The sequence below is a fragment of the Cnephaeus nilssonii genome, assembly GCF_951640355.1.
Source record: "Cnephaeus nilssonii genome assembly, chromosome: 11".
Lineage (NCBI taxonomy): Eukaryota > Metazoa > Chordata > Mammalia > Chiroptera > Vespertilionidae > Cnephaeus > Cnephaeus nilssonii.
In genome coordinates this window covers 64,816,033-64,832,250 of record NC_137082.1, presented here as the reverse complement: position 1 = coordinate 64,832,250, position 16,218 = coordinate 64,816,033, and the positions used below count along the sequence as shown (strand labels likewise).

Genomic DNA, 16,218 nt, shown 5'->3' with positions numbered 1-16,218 from the left:
TTAACTGCCACGCGTCCAAAATGGAAACCTTCCCAACCACCACGATATTTTGAATTTAATTAAAAATATAAATTTGCAATGAATATTATAAAAATAAATATATTACTCACAATTCCGGTGTTCTTGAATATTTTCAGTTGAAAATTTTCATGAAAAATGAGTTTTTAAAGCGTCTATAGACGCTTATGTGTACAAAGGGTTAAACATTTTCCTTAATGTCAAAAATAAATTTTGACTAAAGCACTGATATGAGGTGGGGGTGGAGGTGGGAGCTCCCAGACTGCTGCAGTGGGGACATCCAGAAAGCCCCTTTAGTGCCTACTACATGCTGCCTGGTGTTCCCACTCACAAGATCACTCCCAAAGACATCAGGTAGGATACAAATAGCCAAAAGCTGGTCATCATGGCCTTGAATCTAATGAGGTAGAAACATTTCTCTAAAAGGAAGAGGTGGAGTAGTTTTTAACTGAGAAAAGTCAGAAGCACCTGGCTGGGTGGCCCTGCAGGTTATGCTGCTAGTTGGTGAGTGGCTGTGAGGCTGCCTCCGGTGAGTGGTCCTGCACTGCCTCAGCCCCCCGTTCTGACCTCCTCATTACTCTGCTTGGTTTTGCAGGAGGTGCATCCTGCAGCTGGAGGGGCTGCTGGGCCTGAGGACACGCACTGCACAGGCAGCACTGTCAACCTACAGGACCTGCAGTGAAAGCTGCCCTCTACTGGGGGACCCAAGGGCGACGCCTCCCATCTGTGTCCCTCCCATCTGTTACATGGTCGTGCAGGCCTGGGTGAGAGCCCACTTGGTTTCTGCTCAGAAGGCCAGCCTAGTTCTTCAGAGACTTTTGGGTGCACTCATTGAACATGTTTTTTCTGACATGCTATCAGGAACCAGTTAGGGGCCGTACTATTTAAAACTGCCTTGTATAAGCAGAGTGCTTCAGTGAGGCAAGGATTGCCTTCCTAGCAAAGCACACCCCTCTTCTGTACTTGTGCCTGTGTGTGCACATCCCTTGTCCCATTCATCTGAGCCATGGAGCACCAGTTGGAGTTACAAAAACAGACTTGTGCAGGAAATAGAGAACAGGTCCCCTAGTCAAATACAACTTGATCTGAGGTAAAACCAGAGGGGTCTTTCAGCTTCGGGGTTTTAGCATTTGCCCCGAGAGAGATCTAAACACCCTGCTTTCCCTTTCTGAGAGCTATGTGACAGGCTGTTTCCCACCCCTCAATGGTGCTTGTAGGGGGGTTGACTTTTGTCACACTGTGGGGCAGAAGTGGGCTTGTCGACACAGGAAGCCGAATTCTCATCCATGTTCTGGCAGACCAGGCAGGCTGCTGGTGTGAGAGGCAATTATTGAGGGGGAAGTGGACACATCGGGGGCCCTGTTTGTGAGCCCTCTGTGTAGACCGAATTTTGAGCTCATAGTTTGGAGATGGTAGAATTAAAACATTGAAAATAATTTTTCTAAATTCTGCATTTGGGTACTAATGTTTAATAGTAATTTGACGATGTTTTATAAAGTCATGTTCAGAATACTATAAATTATGTGCAGGACTGTAATGATGGCATGTATATGTTCTTGTTGAGGTTGAAGATGTGCATATCATGTCACCACATATTTTACAGAGTTAATTCTGTCTTGCAAAAGGAGACGAGTTGATAACCTTGCACATATTTGTTAATTGGTTAGTGGACTGGACACGATCACTCAGAAATGCTGTGTTTGCCTTATGCCTTTTGAAGTGTGTGTTTATTAAGATGCTACTTTGGTTCTCAGACTTGGAATCATCCAAACTGCCCATTCCGTGTTTGTTTCTTGAGTTTTTGGACTTGGGCTCTTGGGAGTGACCCAGCATTCGATTGTGATTTCTCTCTGTCCTATTCTGAGGTGCCATCCGCTTCTGCTCAGTGCTTCTCCATCTGAAGGAATTTAGGCCCCATTTATAAATGGTTCGTACAGAACTCTGTGCTGCTTCACAAACAATTTCTGTGCTCATGTGGCACCTCAGCCCAGGTCCTCCAGAAATCCCCTCCCTCTCCAAGGAGCCAGGCCTGTCGGCCAGGGTGGCCATACCTCACTGACCTCCCGAAGGAGGACGTATTGCTGGACCTTTCTCCAGCACGTCCCCCAGTGAATGTCCACTACAAAGTGATTGGTACTGTTAGTTGGTTTTCTGGGCACTGAGGTCCCCTGTTGGCAGTGGACCCAACCCTAGTGCAAATGAATAAAAGTTTTTGTATAGTTACGCACTGAAGGCTTCGCTTGACTTATTTTAAGGAATCGTGTAATAGTGTTGACATCGCTTTTCCCTTCAGTCAGGAATTATGACCCTTCCATCCGCCCAGCTTGCTTTTCTTGTCTTTGTGTTGGGGCTGGCCCCACACTGCACCCCAGCGTGGACTTGGCTTCTCTCTTAAAGCAGTTGTTTTAGATGGGAGCCAAGATGGCCTTCTTCCCTCAAGCATTTGCTTGGGGTTAATGATTAAGAGGAGTGCCGGCATTTCGAGATAGGGTCTACCTCCTTAAACAGCCCTTAGACACCAAAGAGTCATGGGTTTATTTCACACGAGTGAAGAAACATACAGCAGACCATGAGGCGCACGGCGAGGGCTGCATTGGCCCTGACACAGCCTGTTCGCTTCCCGCTGCCGTCCCTGTGCTGTCAGCCATGGCAGCGCCCGGAAGGCTAGGTGAAGAAGAACAGCTGCTCCTCCTTCTCCTTGTCCAGCAGCTCGTGCTCAGGCTCCTCCTTGGTTTTCAGGGCCGGGGGCTCAGAGCGGGACAGCAACTTTCTGCCTCTCTGTAGAGGAAGCGGACTCAATAACCCTCTGCCTGTGGCCTCAATGCACCAGAGGTGCTGCCTAGACATTGAGGGGTCATACCCCTAGGAGGCTGGAGAGCCCCGTGGACTGCCCCAGTCTGTGGTTACTCCTGGTCAGCCACAGGCTGAGGGCTGGAGTTGTTGAGCCAACTCAGAAGTGTGTCTGTCCAGCCTTAAGCCTGTGCTCTGGGGCAGCCCCTAGATGTGTGGGGGCCGTGTGCGGGAAATACCTGGAAACACAGATGGGAAATACCACTAAACAGAGGAAACCCATCTCTAGGGATTTCCGGGAGACACTGCAGTGTCCATCATTCCCCACGGCACAGAGTAGAGAGAGTGCTGGTCCATTGCAGGGAAAGCCCGTCGGCCTTGTCTGTCATTGGGCCATGTTCAGCCTCGGGCCTGCATTAGAGACCACGCTGCTCCTGCCCATTCCCTGTGGGTGGAGGATTTGGGGCACAGCAATCAAGGGGACTCTGGTGACAGGTGATGAGCTTGTTCTGAGGCAGGTTGTGTAGTGGGACTCTGGGCAGCTGAGCTCTTTGTGCCAGCTCTCGGCAGGGCTAGGAGGGTGTGACCAGGTCAGTCACTGACCAGGAATGTGTGCAGGGGAGCGGGCAGCCCCAGGGGAGGGCTTCTGGAGGAAGGCGAGGGTAGCCCTGAGGGGCAGTAGGCCCAGGAATGGGAGACCTGCTCTATCCTAGCCTTGCTCTTAGGGGCCCAGGCCCCCTGCAGTAATATCTGCAGAGGTTTCGATGAACCAGACTCAGCTGCAGACCCTTTGCTTTTCCAAGCCACACTGTGCTTGGACATGGGACCTTTCCCCAGCATAGCTCCCCAGCCCCACCCTGCCCACCTTCTTCTTGATCTCAGCCTGGGCCCGGGCTTGGGCCCGTTGGAGACGCTCCTCTTGCAGCTGCTTCTGTATCCTGGCTTTCTCTTCCCGGAGTCTAGGTGGCAGGGGCAACAAGAGATGCACTACAGACTGAAGAGGCCAGGGGAGGCTGCCAAATCCCCTTCCCAGCTCCCTACGCAGCTCTCAGGCCATGGCCCGCCCTCTTCTGAGAAAACTCCCACTCCTCTCCGCCCTTTCCTTCCAGGGCAGGGCCTTAGTTTTGGCTCCCCTGGGAGACAATGTAAAGGTCATCTTCCCATAGCCCCAGGAAGCCCAGGTTCTTAGGTCCTTATCCCCAGTCACTGGTCCATGTACCTATGCTTCCCTATCATCACCCTTGAAAGCCCAGACCTCAGAAGATTAGTAGTGTCTGTCTCCTTCCTGTTTGTACTTGGGGTCCTCAAACCATTGCCCCGAGTCTGCCCTGAGCAAGGTTCCCAGGACACACAGAAAGAGCTCATGGGAGAGGCAGATGACCTTTTGCTGATGGCTATGTCTCAGGGCTCGGCACAGGAGTAAACCAGGCAGCCTACAGGCCAGAGGAGTCATGGTCCCTGGAACTCACCCACACCCCACCGGGCCTCTGGGGAGTTCCAGGCCTCCTCTTGGAGGACGGCCCCACGCCCCCTGTGCCGGAGTCCCCACCCCTCCCTGTCTGGGCTCTGGTAACGCCAGCCTCTTTCCCTCCCATCCAGCCAGGAAAATGGCCCCTGTTTTTTGAGGCAAGGCTGTGCTAGCCACACCTCACTTTGGCTCCCTGACTCCACAACATCCTACTCTCCACAAGCAGGGCTTCCCTTACCGAGGCTGAGTGTGGGTTTCCCCAGAAACCTGGCCACTGGCTCTCCCAGCTTGGAGAACCAGGGTCCTTTCCCCTTGTTTGGGAACTCTTGGAGGGCAAGACAGCAGGGGTGTGGAGGGCAGCCTGGGCCCTCACCTCTGGCGCCGCTCCTTTTCCTTGGCCTTCTCGGCCTGCTCGATCTTGATCTGGGGCACACGCTCCAGGTTCTCGAGCAGTTCATCCAGCTGGTGTTCGATGACCGTCAACATCTGCACGGTGCCCAGGTTGGACTCCTGCTGGGGACCGACACATTGCCGGTACACGTCCAGCACCTTGCGGTTGAGGCTCTCCAACAGCTTGTCCTGTGAGACGGGTAGTCCACTAGTGGGGTTGCTTGAACCTATGTCCACTCCCTCTCCATGGTCTGCCCTCACTGCAGCATGGCGGACCTCCCAGGGCCCTGCTCTGCCCAGGTGACACTTAGGAAGCATGGGGAAAACAACTGGACACCTGGACTTTCCTTGCCAGAGCTGTGATACCCTCTCCCCCATTTGCTCTTGTGGTCAGCCAGATCTTGGGTTCCACTCGCCACTAGGGCTCATGCCTGTGCCTTGGCCCCTCCCCCAGCTGCCTCAGTGTGTCCACCAAAGCCCAGTCCCTTCCTCCTGGGAGCCCTCCCCCTGCTGCCCCTGCACTGACCTCAGCGCCCACAGGACCACATCCTGTGACCTACTCTCTCTGTGGCCCTGGCCTGCTGAACTCCCCTCTCTGAGTGTGCCTAACATTCAGAAAACAGTTAACCCCACAGACACATGAGTGGGCCTGTGGGCTAAAGGAGGAACAGCAGGCAAAAAGGCTTGAGCCAGGCACAGGACACAGCTGGTGTCCAGTGATGACCAGCAAGAGGCAGAGACACACTGGCCTGCTCATGATGGCATCCCATGTACTCAGCCCAGTGCCTGGCACACAGTGGGTGCTCAATAGGAATTAGGAAGCTGGGGCTGCTATTAAGAAGGGTGTGTGCCAAATCCTGGTCCCACTGCCTGGAACATCTCTGACCTTCTGTGCCCTAAGAATTCTCTCACACTCTGGCCTGGGGATGTGCCTCTCTGGGTATATTATACATGTTTAAAAAGCCGGATGTATTTGTCCAATGAAAAAAAGAATGGAGGTGTGTTGGGCAGATGAACAGCCATGGAGCAGAAACACACAGGGTGCCTTGGATTTGGGGACCAAGGGCCTTCTTCAGCTGGTGCCCCTTGGTCAGGTCCACAGAGCCTGGAGGTGGTGAGGGGCCTGGCAGCTCCAGAGCACGGCTGAATCTCAGGCCTTCCTTTCCCACTGTCAGAGCTCCAGGCACCGGACCTCCTCCCAGCAGGTGCCTGGAAGGGGACCTCCCCTCCCCCGCTGCCAGCCTGTGGCCACCTGCACGCCTTCCATACCCACCACCTGCTGGCTGCCGTCCGGGGGGCCTACCTCCTGTGCGCCCTTGTACTCGCCGAAATGGAAGACTCGGGCTTTGAGCTCCAGCTCAGCAGCTGTCTCCTCCTCCTTGGTGATGGACATCATCAGTGTGGTGATCCACTGCTTCAGCTGGTTGACCTCCCTATCCCTGGATGGGGGACCAGCAGGGCCCTGCTCACCAGTGTGACCCTGGGCACTTCACCTCTCTGAACCTGACCCCTCCTGCTGCTGTCCTGAGGGCTAAGGGACCGTGATTGCAAAGTATCTACATGCCCAGGGGTCAAAGGAACTCTGAGGTGCAGGGGTAAAATTCAAGATTTTTAACAACTAATAATAATAATAATAACAGTTTTTAGTATATTCACAAAGTTGCACAATCATTTCCATAATCTAATTTTAGAATATTTTCGTCACCCAGAGAGAAACCCAGTATGCATTAACAGTCACTCCCCATTTACTCTCCCTCTACTTCATATTTCTTCATATCTGGACATTTTATAAACATGGACTTGTATACATGTGGCCCTTTGTGTCTGGCTTTGTCATTCAGTGCAATGTGGCATGTATCAAACTTCATTCCTGGGGAAGAGGGAGGGGGGTGGGGTGGGGGTGGGAGAAGGAATAGGGGAGGGAGTGAAAAAAAAACACTTCATTTCTTAGCCTATCTAATAAATAGGGAATATGCAAATGGACTGTCATGCTGTAACAAGATGGCTGCACCCACAGCGGAGGCCAAGTTCCCATAATGAGCCTTAATGAGCAATCAGCAGGGACCTGAGGCTGCATGGCACTGGGCCAGGGCAGGGGACCTGAGGCTGCGCCCCCTGCCTGTTGTGGCTTGATGGACCTCAGGTCGTGCACCCCACCCTGATGGGGCTTGATGGGGGTGGGGCTGACCGGTCTGGATCTAGCCCAATGAGGGTGGGGCTGGCCGGATCTGGGTCTTGTGCGATTTTGAGGCACACGTGGGTGGGCGGGGACTTGACTCTGGTTCCCGTGGAATGCCCCAGACTCTGACAGGAGGAAGATTTTCATTTACATTTTACTAATTTTCTTTCATCTCTGACACTTCTATTATAAAGGGCAAATAGCAATATTAAAATATTTCCTCTAATTAATTCCCTTTTAATGTGCACGAATGTCATGCACCAGGTCACTAGTGATCACATAATAGTCCATTGAGTGACAGACTACACTTTGCTGACCCACTCATCCATGGGAGGGCATGTGGTTTCTACCTTTTGGCTCTTGGGAATAATGCTGCTATGAACATTGTGAAGACATGTTTTCAGTTCTCTTGGGTATATATTTAGGAATGGGATTGCAAGAATCAACTTTTAAATAATACATTTTTTAAGAAAAACTCTTTTATAATCATGGCAGATATTGACCATTATCTGTTGGGGTTTCCCCAACTGGAACCCCAGCTCTTAAGCTGGCATAGCTTCACCTAGTGCAGGCAGCTGCATGCCAGTCCCAATCACAATGACTGCATGGACATCAGGTCACTCCATCAGCAGTGCCTGGGAGACCCAGAGGTGGCCTTCCACCCCCATGATGATCTTGTGGCATCTCTCCATTTGTTGCTAGAACCTACTGACATTTTCTTGGTCTTAAGCAAAGTGTCACAGGCTGTTGCTCTTTTGCCCACTGGGGGACCTGTTGTCTGTCATGTGCATCACCACAGGGCTACAGCCTCATAGGAGCCCCGGGTTGCATTTCCCCAGCTGTGGGGCCAAGGGCTGAGTCCAGAAAACTGAGTGTGAGGGGTACTGAGCTGGTCTGGCTGGTTCTCCTGGGCTGAGTCTCAGAGGTGGTGGCCAGAGATGCTACATGTAGCTCACACACACACCCTACCTGTCAGGTCACCTGGGATGACAACGGGGAGCACCTCCTGGTATCAGACCCTACTTCCCTCCAACTGAGAGCGCCCACTGCAGGAGCAGGTGCTTTTAGGGTCCTAAAGGATACAAGATTGCATTTGGCTTTAACCTAGTTTTTAATATTTCCTTCACTTTCAATGCCTTAACTAGTCAGTGTGATATTCTGCATATCCTACAGCCGGCACAGTGCTGCTTCACCCCTGCTCTCCTTTGTTATGTGGATGTGGTGGTGGTGCTTTGTTGTGTTTCTATTTCTTCAGGTGATTGGGGTAACTTCCCCCTACTAGTTGTCTTTACATGTAAAATTGTTGGGTCTCAATCTTTGTTTCTCAGTTAGATCTCATCTCTGATTTACAGAAAATGCAGAGGCAACACTGCTCATTGTTGACAGACTGGCAAGCATGTTTGTCAAAAATGCAGGGTCCACACCTCAATTGGGACCTGCCCAATCAGAGACTTTTACAAGATTCTCGGGAGAGTTCAGTGCACACACAGAGTCTGAGAACACTTTGCTGCCAGAAAAGTCACCTGGTTTCTTTTAAGTACTGGACTGCAGAGGGACAGTAAGATGGAGAGGGAACCCATCAAAGGGATTTATTTATTTAATTTAAACTAAATCTTTAAAAAATATATATTTTTTATTGCTTTTTAGAGAGAGAGGAAGGGAGAAGGAGAGAAAAACATTGATGTGAGAGTGAGACACCAATTGGCTGCCTCCTGCATGGCCCCCACCAGGGATCAAGCCCACAACCCAGGCATATGCCCTGACCAGGAATTGAACTGGCAACCTTTTGGTGCATGGGATGATGCCCAACCAACTAAGCCACCCCAGCCAGAGCAATCAAAAGGGATTTAAAGACAACCAGTTGAGGAATGTGATCTTAATTTGAATATAATTCAAACTAACATCTTAAAAATGCAATCACATATTGATTATGGATATTAAATATTCAGAAATGCTGTTTTTTTTAAAAGATATAATGATGGTATTGAGGGTATGATAAAGAGGCCTATCTTTTTAGAAATATCTACACTAATATTTATAGATGAAATGGTACCATGTCTGGGATTTGCTTAAAAATAATAAGGAAGATGGGGGAAGTGGGTGGGGTCTAGGTGAAAGGAGATTGGCTATAAATTGATCAGTGTTGACAATGGTGATGGGATTGGGTTACCCATTATACTATTCTCTCTACTTTGATATATGTTTATACGTTTGAAATTTTCTTAGACTATTGGCCTGAATTGGATAAGGTATAAGGAGTTTATTTTGAAGGTCACAAAAAAGAGGATTCATTTATAAATACCTGAGGACATATAACCAGAAAATTTACTAGACTGGTAGCAAAGAAGAAAAAAAAAGCAAGCAAGCAAGCACCACGAAATGTAAGTAACAGTCATTCAAAAGACCAAACAAAAGAGATTTACCATATTCCTGCAGAAATAGCAGCAAAAAAGAACAAAATCAAAATAAAATATTTTGAAATAGAGGAAGACAGCAGAGTAGGAAGCACTAGGAATCTGTCTCCCCACCCAGACAATTGCACTGGCAGAATCAGTCTGATAAAACCATTTGGAATTCTGGAGTACCGAAGCCTGCAACTTCCAGGGGAAGCCTGGAAAGCAACTGCAGTTAATTACAGTCCATTTCAACGCTGCGAAGAGTAGCAGCGACCCAGCCACCACCCCAGCCAAGTGGCAGGCAAGTTTCCTGAAGCAGCTTGCATAGCCTGTGGGAGCTATGGTGGGCAAAAAGGACCCTGTCCACCAAATACCGGGGATCTGTGCTCTGATCACTGATTGGTGCTTCGGATCACAGAGGTGCACACAGGCAGCCAGTGTTGTTGTACCTCCCACATTGTTTTAAGTTCCTCCCCCTTGGCTGAAGTGACTTCCAAGGGATTTAAAGGGCTGGTGCTCTTCCCTTCCCCTCTTCATTTTTTGTTTATTTTGCGTTTCCCCCTTTTGAAAGGCAGACACTAAAGATCAAGGACATTAAAAAACAAATATATATTGGGAAAACTAGAAAGTGACTGTGCATGTTTAGGGAAAGGCTCAGAAAATACCTAAAAAGACCATAAGTTTTACACCTCAGGCTCAACATAGAGACTGCCTACAACTTTCAAATAAAAACAGAACAATAAACAAAACGGTGGAGTAGGGAGAGATCTGATTTCCAGAGTTACCACATTATTAGATTCCAGTGTTAAGTGTTCAACAACAAAAACCACACAAGGCACACACACAAAAAAAACACAAAGTATGGTACACTTGGAGAAAAAAAATCAACTGAAGTTGTTTCTAAGAAAACATGATGGTAGATATACTACAAAGACTTTAAAACAACTATCTTAAAAGATGTTCAAGGAACTAAAGGAAGATGTGGAAGAAGTCAAGAAAACAATGTGTGAACAAAATGGAAATATTAATAAAGAAACATCCTAAAAACTTGTGGAGCTAAAAAGTACAATAACCGAAATGAAAAATCTACTAGGGATTCCAAGGCAGATTTGCTCAGGGAGAAGAAAGAATCAGCAACCTTTCAGATAGGACAATGAGAACTATCAAGGCGGAGGAACAGAGAGAAAAAAGAGAAGAAAACAGAACCTAAGGAATCTGTGGAACATCAGAGGACCAATTTCTGCAACTTGAATGTCCCAGAAGAAAAAGGAGAGAGGAAGGTGCAGAGAAAATATTTGAAGAAATAATGGCTGCAAACTTTCCAAATTGGATGAAAGACATGAATATAAACATCCAAGAAGCACAAGGGACTCCCACACTGAGACACATTATAATCAAACTGTCATAGGATAATCAAAAGCCAAAGCATCTGGAAAGCAGCAAGAGAGAAGCAAATCCTCACATATAAAAGATCTTCAATAGGTTACCTGCTGATTTCTCATTAGAAGCTTTGGAGGCCAGACGACAGTAGGCTGTTATATTCAAAGCATTCAAAGGAAAAACAACTGTCAACCAAAAATTCTGTATCAGGCAAAGTTGTCCTTTATAAGTGAGGGAGAAGTTAAGACATTCCCAGATAAAAGCTGAGGGGGAAAAAAAATAGAGATAAAAAAAATGCAATATACCAAAACTTGAGAGACACAGATGTGGTGCTTAGAGGGAAATTTATAGCTATAAACACTTAAAAAACAAACAAACAAACAAACAAACAAACAAAACCGAAGAAAGATCTGAAATTAACAACCTAACTTCATAACTTAAAGAACTTCTTTAAAAAATCTTCTAAACTCAAAACTAGCAGAGAGGAACAAATAAATATTAGAAGAGACAAACAAAGAATAGAGAAACAATTGGTTATTTGAAAAGATTAAAATGACAAACCGTTAGGTTAGATGGAGTAGGGGAAAAAAAAACCCTCAAATTACTAAAATCAGAAATGAACACAGGACCATTACTACTGATTTTACAGGAATAGAAAGGATTATAAGAGTACTATGAACAATTGTACACCCCAAAATTGGATAAGTTATGTGAAATTTATAAAGTACTAGAAATAAAATCTACCAAGACTAAGTAATATAGAAATAGAAAATTTAAGTAGACCTGTAACTAGTAAGTAGATTGAATCAATAATCAAAAGTCTAATTCAAATCCGTCTTAAGTATTTTTTAAAAGTCGAAGAGAAGGAAACATCTCCTAACTCATTCCATGACAGCAGAATAACCATCGTGCCAAAGTCAGTCAAAGACACTACAAGAAAATAAACTACAGACTAATATTCTTTATGAACATGCATGCAAAAACTTCAACAAAATATTAGCATACAGAATTCAGCAGCATATATAGAGCATTATACAACATGACAAAGCTAAACATTCCTGGAATGCAAACATGGTTCAAAATATGAAAATCACATCACATTAACAGAATGAAGAGAAAAATACCACCAGATCATCTCAAATGATGCAGAAAAAGGATCTGACAAAATTTAGCGCCCCTTCATGAAAAAAACACTCAACAAAATAGGAATGGAGGAAACTACCTCCACATAATAAAAGCCATATATGAGAAACCCACCACAAACGTACTCAATATTGAAAGACTGAAAATGTTCCCTCTAACATCAGGAACATGGTAAGGATTCCCACTTTCACCACTTCTATTGAACATGCTATTGGAAGTTCTAGCCAGAGCAATTAGGTAAGAAAAAAAAAAGGCATCTAAATTGGAAAGAAGTAAAAATTATGTTTGCCCATGATATGATCTTACATGTAGAAAACCCTAAAGACTCTACAACATAGCTGTTAGGATTAATAAATAAATTCAGCAAAGTAGCAGGATATAAAATCAGTTCATTTTTATACACAAATAATGAACAACCTGTAAACCATTACACTTACAATAGCATCAAAAAGAAGAAAATACTTCCCAGACCCCCCCCCAAAAAAAAAGCTACAAAGGAGTTCATCACCCCTAAACCAGTATTATAAGAAATGTTAAATGGGCTTTAAGAAGAGAAAAAATATATAAAAATATGAATAAAATGGTAATGATGACATACCTATTAATAATTACTTTAAATGTAAATGGATTACATGCTCTAATCAAAAGGCTGGTTAAATAGATAAGAAAACAAGATCCATATGCTGCCTACAAGAGACCCACTTCACATCGAAACACACAGACTGAGAGTAAAGGGATGGACAAAGATACTTCATGCAAATGGAAATGAAGAAAAACTGGAATAGCAATACTTAGACAATATAGACTTTAAAACAAAGGCTGTAACAAGAGATGAAGAACTCTGTGAGGTGTATGTGTGCATGCCTGTGTCTTCTTGCCAGGCTCTTGGAACCTGGGAGGCTGCCTGCCTCTCCCCAGCTCATGTCTATGTGTGTCTCTGCTACCTTCCAGCTTCCTAGGAAACACAATATTGCCTGAGAGCTAGTAGTTTCACATAAGTCTGGAGACTCCCAGCAGGAGATTCTCCATGGCAGGACATGGGTCAACAAGACATGGGCATTCAGGAACATGCTTTCCCCCTGGGACATTGAAGCCTTGGGCTGGCTCCCACCTCAGGGCCTTTGCACTTGCTTTCCCTCTGCCTGGCACCCTCTTCCCAGATCACAGGTGGCTTCCCATCACTCAGGAAGTACCTGGCTCAAATGACACATTCCCCAGGAAGCTTCCCTGCCCTTGTCAATCTGTGCCACCCTCTTCTGTAGCCTCTTCTCATATCATCCTCATACTTGCCCTCCGAGCATGTGTCAGTGTCTACAAGTCAAATCTGTGGGCCCATCTGTTGTCTGTCTGCCCCATGGAATGTCAGCTCAATGACGAAGGGCCTTACTTTATCCTTGGAGGACCTAGACCCAGGCCTGACCCAGAATAGGTCCTCATTCTGTGTTTAGGAGTGAATTCCTTGTTCCCAACAGACCTCACCTAGTGCCCCAACTTTTCCCAGCCCAGCTCTCCTGGACCCGGCATCAGCAGAATGCACCTGGGGTGAGAGGTTCTTAAGATGCCCCCCTCTGGCTGCAGACTGCTCCCGGGCGGGAATGGACCAGTCCACCAATATGATCTACTTCCAGGCCACTCCTGGGTCCCCATGACCCTCAACTTCCCTACCCAACAGCACACATCTTCTCACCAGAGCCAGGCACCAACTTCAAATGGAGCTTTCCAGAAAACAGAAGTCAGGGAAGGGCCAGGGCTAGGACAGGGAGGGGTGGGCCCACAGTCCAGCTGCCAGTGGCTGTGGAGGTCCCAGGATGACTCCCAATGATAGAGCCCACCTCCTCACTGGCTAGGGTGGCCCCACTCAAGACTTACATGCGGATCTGGGTATTTTTCAGGGTGAAGCTCAGCTCCTCCAAGGCCTCCTCCATCTCCTGTGTGTTCTGGATCAGCGAGAGGTTCTGCTCCTCCAGGTTTGTGAAGACTTCCAGGAGCTGGTGGGGTTCCTTGAAGTACAGCTCCAGCCCCTGCAACCAGAGCTGTGTGTGTGTAGGGGGGAGGCGGGGGGCCTCCAGGAGCTGGGGGACTCCGTGAAGTACAGCGCCAGACCTTGCAACCAGAGTTATGTGTGTATGTGGGGGGGTGGGGGTGGGGGGGGTGGGGAGGCGAGAGGCCCCGGCAGTGCAGTGGCAAGGGGACCTGACTCCCGCAGACCCTGCCAAGAGTGGGGCCACTGACCTCCCCATCACTGTCTGGGTCCTCTTCCTTGGGGAAGACAGAAGAGCTGGACCTGCGGAGAGATGTGGGTTTAGGGCGCCAGGACCCAGCCTGGGCCATTGTGCCCCATCTCAGTGGTGTAGACTCCTGGTATTTCCACAGCATCTCCTCTCCAACCCCATATCCCTCGTCCCCTTGTCCCCTTGTCCATCACACAAGCTACCCAGGTGGTGGCACCAGCTTCCTCTTGGTCCCCAGCGTGGGGGTTGGGGGGAAGGGGTCGTTTCAAAATTCAATTATGTTGGAAGCCGCCCATTGTCCTCACTAGCAGAGAGGTGTGGACAAGGAACCCAGAAGGCTGGTCAACCTTGAAGCTCTGAAAGGTCAGAGCCAACCACCCACTGTCTAGGTGAGACAATGGTAGCTAAAGCAACTTCCACCTTTTAGTTTTATGTAAATTCTTGCTGACTGGCTATTATTGGAATTGCCTGCCTAAAGGCTATGGGTGTATCCCACAATCTGAATAAAAGGGATAGCAAGGCCAGAGCGGGGGTGAAGTCCTTCCCCTTGAGTTGGGCTCCCGCCTGGCCCCCAATATTTCCAAATTAATATTTTCTGGTCTCTTTCACTTGCGTGCGGCCTCCTCCAGAGCCCGAACCCTGAACCCTGAACCACGCGGGATGTGGGGGGGGGGGCACTCGCAACTGGCAGCCCAACGTGGGGTACTCGCACAATTAACTCTCAAAATTCAATTAATCTCTCTCTGGTTAGAATAAAACTCGGCCTCCACCCGGGAGCTGTGGGGGTCCTGCTACCCTCCCAACACTTACCTCCCCCATTGTCCAAGGTTACTCTGCTCCTGCCCTGCCAGCTTCCTTCCGGTCTCTGGGTGCCAACTCCGCCTCAGGTCCTTGGCACCTGCGGCTCCCACTACTGGGGCTGTCCCTCTCCATTTGTCACCTTTTTTAAAAGCCACTTCGGGGCCTTTTCTGCCCATCTCCCTGAGCTAGACTTGGCCTTGGCAGTTGTCCTTGATGGCCCTCATAGTGATCCTGTGACACTCACAGCCACCTTCAACTGACCCTGAGCACCGCACAGGGGCGGAAACCGTCCTGGGCCAGCCCTCAGGGGTGCAGAAAAGGCTGTGTGGGCTTGGAGCACTCAGCGTGGGACCCAGTCTTGCCCCACATCCAGACCTGCTTTTATCACCCTCTGCGCCTGCTCCAGCCTTGGCCCCCACCCTGGATTTGCAGGTTCTGCTGGATAAGAAGGGCCAGGGCAGGCTCACAGACAGAGGAACCTGGGCTGAGGCCTGAGAGACTCCAGGCCCTGACCCACCTGCAGCAGACAGGTGATAAAGGCAGGGCCCTGTGGGAGAGGATGCTAGACACTCACTGGGCCTGGGCCTCATGTTGTATACACATTGATGCCCATTTGGCAACTAAGGAACATGCAACTCAGATATCGAGTCACCTACCCAAGGTCACCCACCCGCAGGACATTGTTGGCCCATAAGCTACATTTTGGAGAATCTGCCCTCAAGATGGACATAGCCTGAAGTGTGGACTGGACTTTAAGCTCCACTCAACCTCTTGGCTAAGTGTCATGTGCAGTGACATCCTGTCCAGCTGTACTCAGAGACCTGTCGTTTGACCAATAGACGGAGGAACCCAGATACAAACCCGGACAGTGTGCGCCCAGACCTCTGTTCTCAGGAAGGGGCCTCACAGTGGGAGCTCCAGGGCCGAGGGGCAACTTAGGCAGAGGAAGCACGCATCTCTAACCTCCCGGAGCCTCCATTCAACACTCAACCGGAATACCAGCCCCCACCAGCAGGGGTCGCAGGCTTCAGAGCTACCCATGGCATTTGCCTGGCCAATGGTGGCTGCTCTCCATAAGGCATGAACCGTGATTCATAAAGATGAACGTGAGCTTGCAGATTGGTAGTGCTTGGCTCCCCTTCAGCCTGAGAAGTATCAGTTTGGTATTTGGGAGGTTGAGTGTAGAGAACATCTAATGGGAGACACGCATAGGTGCCTGGAGCTCAAGAAACTGGGAAAAGAACCATGGGAGGGGGTGGCCAGGCCGTGGTAGAGAAGAAAGGACAGAGGACAGAGCACATAAAGGGATGAGCAGAAGAGACAGACCCCGAGAGGGAGAGTGAGGGGGGGGGCTCCTGAGCCCCCGAGCTACTCATTCTCTTCATCTCCCCAACTACCACCATCATCCAGGCTGATAAACTA

General features: G+C 48.6%; 2 protein-coding genes across 5 annotated transcripts in view; one reads left to right on the top strand and one right to left on the bottom strand.

The window, feature by feature from the left end:
- Positions 1 to 2,384, top strand: part of ZXDC (ZXD family zinc finger C) — a 28,059-nt gene extending 25,675 nt beyond the window's left edge. For all 4 annotated transcript variants that reach the window (XR_013814154.1, XR_013814155.1, XM_079783679.1 and 1 more), the window contains one exon: positions 614 to 2,384. Coding sequence is in view for 2 of the 4 variants with exons in the window: in XM_079783679.1 (XP_079639805.1) it covers positions 614 to 700 (87 nt within the window). In the remaining 2 variants the exon portion in view is untranslated. The remainder of the gene's footprint in view (positions 1 to 613) is intronic.
- A 139-nt stretch (positions 2,385 to 2,523) lies between these two features.
- The window catches only part of CFAP100 (cilia and flagella associated protein 100), a 30,734-nt gene continuing 17,039 nt past the window's right edge, over positions 2,524 to 16,218 (bottom strand). The window contains exons 11-16 of the mRNA XM_079783426.1: positions 13,997 to 14,048; positions 13,634 to 13,785; positions 5,970 to 6,105; positions 4,650 to 4,855; positions 3,674 to 3,767; positions 2,524 to 2,796 (exon numbers count right to left, since the gene is read on the bottom strand). Coding sequence (XP_079639552.1) covers positions 2,683 to 2,796; positions 3,674 to 3,767; positions 4,650 to 4,855; positions 5,970 to 6,105; positions 13,634 to 13,785; positions 13,997 to 14,048 — 754 coding nt within the window. The 3' untranslated portion in view covers positions 2,524 to 2,682. The remainder of the gene's footprint in view (positions 2,797 to 3,673; positions 3,768 to 4,649; positions 4,856 to 5,969; positions 6,106 to 13,633; positions 13,786 to 13,996; positions 14,049 to 16,218) is intronic.